General features: G+C 32.2%; 1 protein-coding gene across 1 annotated transcript in view; it reads right to left on the bottom strand.

The window, feature by feature from the left end:
• Window positions 1-942: 942 nt before the first annotated feature.
• The window catches only part of LOC105621911, a 55,261-nt gene continuing 44,613 nt past the window's right edge, over window positions 943-11,590 (bottom strand). Inside the window, exons 9-13 of the mRNA XM_012203348.1 lie at window positions 10,913-11,070; window positions 6,826-6,941; window positions 6,385-6,595; window positions 5,578-6,063; window positions 943-2,941 (exon numbers count right to left, since the gene is read on the bottom strand). Coding sequence (XP_012058738.1) covers window positions 943-2,941; window positions 5,578-6,063; window positions 6,385-6,595; window positions 6,826-6,941; window positions 10,913-11,070 — 2,970 coding nt within the window. The remainder of the gene's footprint in view (window positions 2,942-5,577; window positions 6,064-6,384; window positions 6,596-6,825; window positions 6,942-10,912; window positions 11,071-11,590) is intronic.

Here is an 11,590-nt window from a genome sequence, read left to right as displayed (position 1 = left end):
CAGATCAATAATACAAATTCTATCCTTGTAGAATAGAGTCATACATGTTTAAATAGTGATTCCTTTAATAAAACATTCTCTAATTCCTTAAAAGATATTGAAAGGAAATCTCTTTTCATTTCAGAACTGTAAATATAATTCGATAATATTTAAATTAGACAATTGTATTGGCCAAGAAAGATGTTGAAGTTTTGAAAAACAAAGGGCAATTTTAGAAAATAGGGTGATAAGCAAATTTCCTTTTTCAATATCATTTATATAAGCAATTAAAAGATTGAAAGATCTATTAAAAGAATAGTACAACATTCCATTTATAACTATTCAAGCATTGCGTCTATTCCAACAAAGATAAAATATGTAATATAAATGATGGGCTACCTATTTATTAATAAAGCAAGTAGTAAAATAAATAGTACAAGTGTTCAATAAGTGTTCAAATTATTTCGTTCATCTTCTATATGTCTGTGTCGCATAATTCTAATTAGTCATAGAAAAATAGTATATGATACAACTAATATATAATAATGATAATAAAGAAAATTATACTTGGACAAAATGTGCCAGCGTTGCTAAAATGTTGTTTAACACACGTTATTTAACAACATCGAGATATTCTATATATATAGAATAGTAATAAATAATACTAATTCTAAAAAGAATAATCTTGATGGATTTAATATAAATAAGAATTGATTTAAAAAATTTTTAAAACAATTTAAAATTAATTTAAACGTAAAGAGAACAGTTGTTGGGTTAATTTCGTTACCGTTACATGCAAATATGCAAACACACACACTTGCGAATGTTTCGTGGAAGAGATTGGGTGCCAACAGGACTGCATCGACACTTGGTCGGAATGGTAGAGACCCATCTGCATTCCATCTACGCGTTTGCGAAATAGAACGAGATATAACACGTGGCTCTCGAATTGGCTCCCGCCAATTATTTCTTGTTCGCTGGCTTCCGTTTGATCGTACCGGTATTCGAATTACTGGAATTCCCGTTGCTGGCGGACGACGAGTCCGTACTGGAGGTCTTCTCGCTCTTCGGCATCATCGTTGTCGTTGGCATCGGTATGCCTGACTTGGCGTCGAATGTCGATGGCGCGTTTGTGATTTTACTAGCCGGCGCCTCTACTCTCGGCGCGATTTCTGTCTTCTCTATGTACGACGGCTTTTCAATACCAGGCTCTTCCCTCTTGCGTGAAAACGACGGAATCCTCGTAACCTTTGGCTTCTCCCTCAGGGACGGCTTTTCCCTTTGTTCCAAAGCCCTATCTCGCTCGCTGTTCTGACAATTCTGCTGTTCTGGCGACGGTATGGCTGACACCTTCGGTATATTCCTCTGATCCCTGTTCCTCGGTAGAGTCGTTGTTGGCTTTATGATGATCTTCGGTTGTTTTAGACTACTCACCGGGGCACAATTCTTCGGTTCTCGTGCCGTGATGATTATCCGCGGCTCCCTCTTTTCCATTTCTCTTGAAATCATCGAACCACCAGAAATATTTGAACTTTCCGATGATCCTCCGTTTCGCACTGGATCAATCGTCCTTAATTCGTGCTCGATTTTATCCTCAAAACGCGCAGTTGGACTTGGTTGTCGATTGACTTGATATTGATTAACTACTCTTGGCGTGATCACAATCTTTGGTTCTATCGTGGGCAACACAGCGCCAACGGCGCTCTCGTCTTTGCTGATCACGATTTGCGGTTCCGATGTGGTCGATGTCATTATGCCTGACGATTCGCACGGTTTGTACCAATTTGGGTTGCCCACGTCCAAAAGCCCGGAAGACTTGCCGAGATCGCCATCGACACTCTGCGAGGTCGATGAAAAGGGATATTGACTCCCATGAAGCGGACACTTTGGGTTAGCATAAATAGCATCCACACTTCCGCCAGCTTGGACGTTTCTATTTCCTTCCAAGGAATCGATAATGTTAGGATCGGAGTTATTTCTGCCGGTGTCTGATCTTTTTAGTAACGGACCGACATGCAGATTTGTTGTCATCGGCTCACCTTCGATTTGACTTTCGTTTTCTTCTGCGAAGAAACTGTTTTTTTCTAAGCTTTTGGAGGCTCCAAATATTCTCGGAGGTGGTAACGGTGGTAGATTCGAAAATAAATTCACACGATTATCATTCTTATAGTCTTGTAACGAATTTGCGTACTGTTTCGGTACAAAGAGACTACTAGGCGCCGGAAGTGATCGTCTCTTCTCGATATCTGGCAGTACTTTGGGATAATTTCGACGTTTTATCGTCTTTAAAGCCTCCTCAGGACTGATGTATTCTCTTTCCATAGTCGGTTCCCGACACGTGACATTCACGTCGCTTGTACCAAAAGTCGTTAAGACTGGTCCAGTTTTTATACAGATCTCTTCGTCGTGAGGATCTTCATATTTTAATTGTTCAGGTAAGGACACTTCGGTATTTGTTCCCGGACCAGGACGAGGCAAACGAGACTTCAGTTTAGGGTTAATCTTGGCGTAGAGACTGCTCGCGCTTCCGGAATCCGACTCGTAGATCCTGGGAGTGGAGAAATTCGGCTTCATTGTCTTTAAAACGTTCTCCATCGGCAAAGGATCGCTCCTAGAATGATGATGCTCTATGACGACCACTTCAGGAGTCATCAGCTGCTGTGGACTTGGCTCATTAGCTATTTCGATACTCTTTGTTAACTCAATCGGTACTTGATTCAGAATAGATTCCGTTCTGGTCGCTGGTGTTGCGTCAATAGCCACAGAAATTTTTGGCAATTTCGACTTTTTTCCAGGGCGCACAACCAACGCCGGGCTCTCATCGTAAATCGGTTCGTCTTTCCTCTCCTTCAACACTTCTTCTTCTAAACGTTGCTTCTCTTCTTGCTGCTGCTTAGTCAGTTTCTCCTGATGCTCTTTCTGTAACGTTTCCCGCGTTTTACGTAAAAACCTCGGCGAACATCTATACAAACAAAACAGAAACTAAAAGATAAAACTCCGATCGATTTCATAAGTGTTTTGAAAACATTTTTTTACACAACCAATAAAATAAATATAAGTAAGAAACTCTTCAACATTAATTTACCTTTTATTATGAATTATAAAGTTTAAGAGTCGTAACAAAGAGCACATGAGTGCTGGATGTTTTTGCTTAATTATCCTTTATTTCAAAAATACTCGTAATATATTTACAATATATAACGACCATATATCTGGTCATTTTCAGCATACAACAAAAATTGCTTGATAATAATTTAAACATTCGCCATAATCCGTACAATTAAAATTCGCCGCAATACGTATTGTATATTCTCATATGTCATTAATAATTCGTTAGTCGTCCTACGATTAAAAACTCGTTCTTTCCTTGATTTTCGTCGTTCCTTATCGTTCCTTATATCAAATGCTCATTGCGACATAATCATGGTCGTTGCAAAAGTGCCAATTTCCTCCATATTTAAAAATGAGCATTTACGGACGATGTAATAAAATTAACGAATTATTGACGACATATGAGAATACGACGAATTTTAATTGTAATGGATTGCGGCGAATTGCGAATGTTTGAATTATTGATATCAAACAATTTATGTTGTGTACTGAAGATGACCAAATAGATGACCGAAAACGTTATATAAATATGTTATTTTTGAAATCAAAGATAATTAAGCAAAAACCCAGCACTAGGTTCATATTCTTTGTTACGACTCTTATTGTTTATAACGAAAGTCTTTGTTAACATATTTGAATAATTATAAATTATTCAAAAATTGTATAATTGTTCCGATCTTATTAACGGAATTGAGAAGTGTGTTTTAACACCGTTACTGTTACTTTTTTCTGTGGCTAACATTGTTACATTTTTACAGTAGTAACGAATTCAACCGTTACTTTAAGAATTTAGCCATAATTACAATAGAAAGTTAAATATTTAAAAATTTATTTGATCAGCATTATAATATTGATGTAAAACACATTTGAATATTCAAATAATAAACAATAGATGTTTCAGTTATAGGAAGCAATCATCATGCGAATTAGTGTAACAACACATGTTTCTGTAAATTTTACGCTAAATTCGAAATTAATACCATTAGATAATGTTACTATTAGATAATGTTATAATGAGAAGTTATTGCGTCTAATTATTGGGAATTATTGATTATAAAAATATCATTTTACGATTTCGCAAATGAAAGGTACGCATTAATTTTGCAATTTTGGTAACAACTAGTAATAATAGCGGTTGCACGTCCCGGAACTAATTAATCACTTTTAATCTTGTACGTTATGCCGACAAGCAAAAAGGTACTTTGCCACACACATTTACTTAATGATACATTACGTTTGTTTATTTCATATACAATGTTTTATAATGCACACTTTATCACTAAACATATTTCAGATATAATTTTACGATTTTACATCGTATGTTACAGCTGGATTTCATGAACCAACAAGCGATATGTACGTATATAATAAATGTTACGATGCACTCCGAAAATATTATAAAAAGTCTATCTTTAATAACAGAAAGGATTTTTCTCTTTTTTAAAAGAGAATTTAACATTAGAATTGTAAATGAAAACGTGAAATATTTAATATGCAATTTACACATGTTACAGATTCTAGGTATAACAATTCTTTTATTTTGTATGTCTGTACATAATACTTTCTCTAAATTGTATTTTCTTCTGTTAGTATTTTTTAAAATTTAATACTGTAAAAACAAAAACAATATTGTGATTTGCAAACCAGATATTGCTTGTTAAATAAACGAGAGACGAAGTCGAGACTGTAAGTCGACTTCAATTAACTTTGTAGAGCAGCACTTGCCAACGTTTTCCACAAATCAATACATCTAACGAAATATTCGAGAGCGAAAGAGAGAAAGGGTACTGAATTTCCTGATTTGAGTGATACGGGCCACGTCTCAAAGCTACTCTTCAAGCGGAACACCTAATTGGATTACTGGGTCGCACAACCCTTACCGCGATCGACGAATTTGCGAGGGTAAGCGTTCTACGAGTATCTTCAGCTCTTCGCAATTAGGAAAGACATACAAATTGAGTTCAAAACGTTGATTCCTATAAGAGCATCGAATGGTGTATGGTAGAATGGTATTAAAATGGCGAATAATTTAATAGAACGTATAAATTAGTTTAAGTTATTTATTTCATCGAAAGCACATAAATTACATTAAACTTCATTTGAAAGTGTAATTCTCCAAATGGCATTTTTGATCATGAAATTTTAAAGAATAAGTTTTCTCTAGACAGCAGAAATCTTTTAAAGAAATCCTCGAATAATTAATTACATAATAAAGTAGTTTCATGAATGATAAAGTTTAAAATTTAAAAGGACAAAGAGTTTCAATTTATAAGTAAGTAAAGAATATTAAACTTCTATCTTTATAATAATTGTCTGTATATAATTATTTATAATTAATTCAATTTTAACTAAAGAATAAAAGCTTTTGTATTAATATTTATACATTACTTATAATAGAATGTTATTCATAATTTTAAAACAAAAAGAACATCAAAGATTATAATTATAATCATGCAAAAAAAGTTTAAAGTTTAGAGTTTCACTGACCTGTGCACAATCTCCTGCTGAATCCATTCTCTAACCTTGATATGAGTGTCAATGGTGGAGCTAGAATTCTGCCTTGATAGTTTCGATCTACGTCCAAAGTTGGAGTTGTTGTCGTATGCCTTATCGTTCTTTATCACATCGTTCAAATCTGGCTTGCTATCGCTTTTGTAGCCTACCTGGCCGTAATGGTTCTCGTGTTTATCAGTCTTCGACCTCTTGACAGAGTCGTTTTTCTTCTCGCTGCCTCGTCTCTTCAACGATTTCTCCTTTCCCTTCATATTCTGCTTCTTATAATAGATGAGTAGAAAGGCAGTGAAGTTTATCAGTATAAACACTACGAAGAAAACAATCACCATCATCATAGCCGACGAGGTCCTTAACGTGCTCGGCTCTATTGTCGAACTCTCGCTTCCATCCGTTGTAACCAAAGTTGAAAATGGCGTCTTCTCCGTGCTAGAATCCGCGATGCTAGACGAAGATGTATACCTGTCTTGCATAAGTCACCCATATATAACTCTTCATAAAGGTATAAAAAGCACAATAATAATTCCATATATGTACTTAAAAACTACATGTGTGTGTGTAGAATCAAACCAATTACTTAAATTCAAGTTAATTTCTCTTCAAAATTATTACTTCAAGTTTTCCAAAAGTAAATTTTACAAATTGTCTGTAGATTCATATAAATATTGTCTTATTAGATTATCTTAAAAATCCAAATTGAGACATTATCTTAACAGTTATGTTACATTCAATTCGATTTCATACGTCAAAGGGTTAAATTAATTCGCTGATCTTATTACTGACCTAGTATCGTAGCTTTTGTACTTCCGGTTGGCAGTATTGTTGGCATATTTGCCAATCCCATCGGCAAAGTCAAGAATCTGTGGTCGCGGTCCTCTCGGTCGTGTCGGGCCCGAAATATCTTTATTCGGGTGCCTGAGCAGATTGGGTAAGTCCTCATTCCAGAACTGCATCTCCGTCGAACGATAATGCGCACCTATGTTAGGCGGTATGGCTGCGTGCAGGGGAGAATATTATGTAATATGCTAAATAAGCCATAAAATAGAATTCTCGACATGAACCAAACTTGGGAAAATAGATTTTGTTTTATCATTATACGATCACACGATGCATAAATGGAGAGAGTAAAATGACATGGAAAAATAAATTTCAAATCTCTCGATATAAACTTTTTTTATTAGCACTCGCCCAAGCACTTGAGATGCGAAATTTTTGCTGACTTACTTAAATTGAAATATGTTTGATTGACAGGATCATATTCTGGCCACTCGATATCATATTGACCCCATTCCTTGAACACGTTAGTCAGGTAGGGATATCGCTTCGCGACGTTCGGATTCCTGTGGGTTCGAATAATTTCTTTGATAAATAATCGCGAATGATTAATGTAGCTGTAGAAACGCCCAATAATCTTTTGTTAGGACGTACAAGGCAGCTTGGGATTAATATCGTCAGGAAATTGAAGTGATGTAGGAGAAAAAGATATCGGATAATCCAGAATAGTCCATAGGGATACTCGATACTGTTTTCTTTCTGTTATTGTAAAGATATTGCGTTAGATTCTCTATAGAATTCCATTTTATAAAATTTCCAGAATGCTCTTTTAGAATTATCATATTAAGGACGTTTTGTTATTTAAAGCTAACAAATGTGAAATTTAAATCTCTTTATTGAATGGTACAATCCAAAATAAGCTCTCGTATTTAAAATATTGAATCCGGCAATATTGTAATCCGGCGGATAACTTGATGTCCATCGACTTTTTGGAACCTCTATTAATTTTAAAGATACAGTTCGTTCGCGCGTATTGACGGTTTTAGTATGCCGGAAAATGATTTTTTAATGACGGGTTGAATGAACGCGATGTATCCGATCGATCACGCGTGGCAACGTTCACACAACGTGGAACAAAAAGACCGTTTTTCCCCGTCATTCGTTATCACTGACAGTGCTGCGGGACAGATGCTGCGCGTCGTTTATTATGGCAAAGAGACGCGCACTTACGATAGATACGGTAACGCATAAAATATCGATCAGCTCTGCGGCGTTTACAAACGCGCGCAACGTTCACCGCTAAATCTAAATACCTTTGTTTGCTTAATTGCACTGACCCAGTTCTCTCTGAGTTCTGTCACTGTAGTAATGCATTGTACATTGGTATGTACGTTCTAGTCAAGCCATATGTTCAAAGCGTCTGACAAAAAATGATGTGGTTGTAATGCAAAATATAGTTTTACGAGATTGTATCCGTAAGAAACAAATTGTCATGGAGGAAGGAACAAAATGATGTGTACAAATGTTAAAGCTGTGTAAAATTGAAATGCTATTTTTAATTGATATTTTAAGCTTTAATCAGAAGCATCAATTAATCATATTATCGTTTCTATTTTTTTAGATTAATATTATATTTTTGTGTAAAAGATAGAATTTTGAATTTTTTTATTCAATAATTATGTCCTTTATGTTGACAAAATGTTTGGTTTTCCATCATCTTTATTTTTATATAATAATTTATTTGATCCTTTTAATAAAAAACGTTTGTATTATTAATTATATATAATTCAACATATTCAGTATATTCTTTGCAATATAGATATTATGTTTAATATTATATTTTTGAATTTCAATTTATTCAACTTTGTTCTTTTAAATTTTAACGAAGATGCTTCTAATGTTAAAATATGTCAATAATTTGATAACATATATTAATTGTAATGTATAACAGATTCAATATTCTAATTCGCGCATACTTAACTTAAAATTTTTAACGTAATTAAAAATTCTAGGAATATATTTCACAATTGCAAATAAATTTTTAACGTAACTAGAAATTCAGTATTTTCCCATTTAAACAAAGTATGGCTTTATATCGCGAGGATATTGGGCTTGTTTAACTGAGTAAAGCGGAATGTTTTGTCGAGTAAAACGAAATATCGAAATAATTCGGAACTGTGAATAATCTGCTTTCATCGCGCAAATTAAAACGGCCGATTCCCTGGATCGTTAATTCAACAATATCGAGCATCAGCATAACAAGCGTCAAATTGCACCGAGCCAATACAAGACCGAAATTCGAATGCACGTATAATGCATGTATATTCATGTACACAAAGATGAAAGATTTGGTCATTTAGTGAAAATTTATAAAAAATTTATCTAGCAGAATTCATAAACTTTTATTTCTGCATATTTACAATGATGAAATTACGTTGCAATCAAAAATTGCATTCTAATATTATTTCTCTAACATTTTATTCTGTTTAGCTATTAATGAAGTAAATAATTCAACGTTTAGAACAATACCTACCTTTTATTTAAATAAGACAAAACAATATGTCAAAATGAATTGAAATTGGTTATACTTAAAATCGTATTTGTAATTAATATATAAGTACATATAAAAAAAAGCATATATTAAATACTAATATTTAAAAATTAATTTCAAAAGCGTTGATCTATTTGTAGAATACGCATATTCTCCAAGTAAATAATATAACACTTTTCACCACAAGTGTCGTATATTTCTTGAATAATAAAAAATATTAATTATAATTATTTTTTAACTAATTTGTTTTTAAATAAACATTATGAATTTTTTTGAAATTTTATTCCTTTAATTTATCTTTTAATATAATGTTCTGTAAATTATTTACATGGTTTATTTTTTAATTGAGATATGCTTATAAAATTCAATCATAAAACGGAAAAATATATTACTGGTTTAATTAAACGCTTGAATGTTTAGTTAATTGAAAGTCACGTTTTCAGATACATGTATTACCAAGTATAACTTTACGAACTACGGATTTTCGCGTCAACGCGCAACAACAATAGTTCGGCACTTGTTATTAAATACAATTGTTTCTATGCGATTACCTTCATTTATATGTTAACTTTAAATATCAACTTTAATTTAACTTTAATGCGCACTGTGATCGTTTTCCAGATTATAGAGAAGACCGAGACTAATAGACTCATTTTTCAGTTTCAAATTTTTACAGAATTTTTACAAAATTAAGAGACTTATCGAAAAAATAAACTCTACACTACACACTAATTACTACATACGTTTGACTACTTAACAATATTTTAATAATAAGGGGAAACTGATAATATGAAAAAAATGCATTTTTCTAATGCATTCCATTTGATTCAACTAGCTTCGGGATAATTCGACTAAGATTATTAAAATAAAGATTAATGTATTTTAAGCTACATCTTTGACTATTATTGGTAAAACTTTTATAAAAATATATTTTAAACATAAACATTCGCTTCGCAGAGCAAAACAATGCTTCTTTTTGCAAAATTTATTCATTTCGCGCAAAAACATGTCGAACTAGCCTAGTTTTCAAGATTGGACATGAGGGAACTAAACTTATAGCATTTGCTACTGAAATAAATCTCTTTAGAGAAAAAGAAATAAAATTTTGAATAAATACTATAAGAGTCGTCACTAAATAAATCATACAGTTTCATGTTATGGTTACTTTATTATTCCCATCCGTTCACTTTTTTAAAACATTAACAATATATAACAAAGACACATAAACAAAAAAATCTGTTGGACTTTATTAGTAAAAACTACACTTACTATCTAAGTAGAAATCAAATATCTCAGATAATCATATACGATTGTAAAACAAAAACTTTAAAAATAAAAATATTTACTTGTGTAGAATTTTTTTAAATTGTGGCATAATTTTTATCATAGATGTGTTCGCAACAAGATGTTACAGCAAATTTAGCGGCAGTCGCTGCTGCGTGTTCAAACACGTTTACGCGTATTTCTCGTTTTATTTTTAATGTAGCCTCGATTCTACTTATCCTTATAGTCAACTGATCCCGGTCTCCCCTACTTCAAATTTTTTTTTTGTTAAACTTATTATTATTACCTGGAAAATTTTACAAATTTTATTTACATTTTATTTACCTTTATTTACAATAATAATTTGCTACATTGAATGAAATTTGAAACATCTCTAAAAATTAGGACCACATAAGAAAAATAAATTTTCAATTTGTCAGAATTTCAAAAAAATTAAATTATTTTTTTTTAATTTACATCATTAACATTTATAATTTTAAACTTTAATTAATAATTGCAGACTGTATTAAAATAAAAATTAATTTAAATTAATTAATAAACATAATTAAAATGTTGACATTTATTTGGCCGAGAGAACCTTACAAAAAAGTTATAAATCTTTTTTAATTAAAAACTAACTTAATATTTCTAAGTATCGAAATGTATAAGTCATAATAAATATATAAGATTAATTGCTATAAACATTTTTTTTTAATAACTCACCCGATGTAGGCAAAGCTGCACCACCAATTCATGATAGCTTCTGAAAACAGCGACTCTCTGATGTCGTATCGACTTCGTAAATTATACTTGCTGTTGTCTAATGGGACACCCAGTACGTAGGGCAACTCTTCTCCATGCACTGTATGTTGACGTTGTTGCTGCAATATAACGAGATCACTAGATGTGCTTTTATACCGAGGCACGGATTTTATCGACACTTCTATGCCATTCGCATAACTCAAAAATATCAAAGCTCAGGTTGTTATTTCTTTTCAGCATTTCTCGTGTCTCTTTTTTATTCTCTATCTACATACATATATCCTTTAAAATTTCCATTTTAATGTAGTCTTCAACTATCAATAATCTCTTACTGCAATTCTTTATTTTGTATGTTTGTTTACTAAATTTATTTTTATAATTTATTTTCAATCTAATTTTTATTTATTTATATTTAATCGATAATGTTTTTTTTATTACAAAATAGAGATACAAAAATTAAAAAATTGGTTATCCAATATTCAGATATAAAACATTTTTGAAATTTCGAAATGCTTCGAAAATCTTTTTTAAAATTTATAAATTTATAAATCGTTAAAATACAAAATGTTTCTCTTGGTTGATATATTTGCATTCTCAAATTTATTTTAATATCTTCTTTTTAGAAATCCAGAATTATAC

Source organism: Atta cephalotes, assembly GCF_000143395.1.
Source record: "Atta cephalotes unplaced genomic scaffold scaffold00038, whole genome shotgun sequence".
Lineage (NCBI taxonomy): Eukaryota > Metazoa > Arthropoda > Insecta > Hymenoptera > Formicidae > Atta > Atta cephalotes.
Note: the sequence above shows the minus strand (reverse complement) of the source record. Positions and strands in the feature narration are given on the sequence as shown.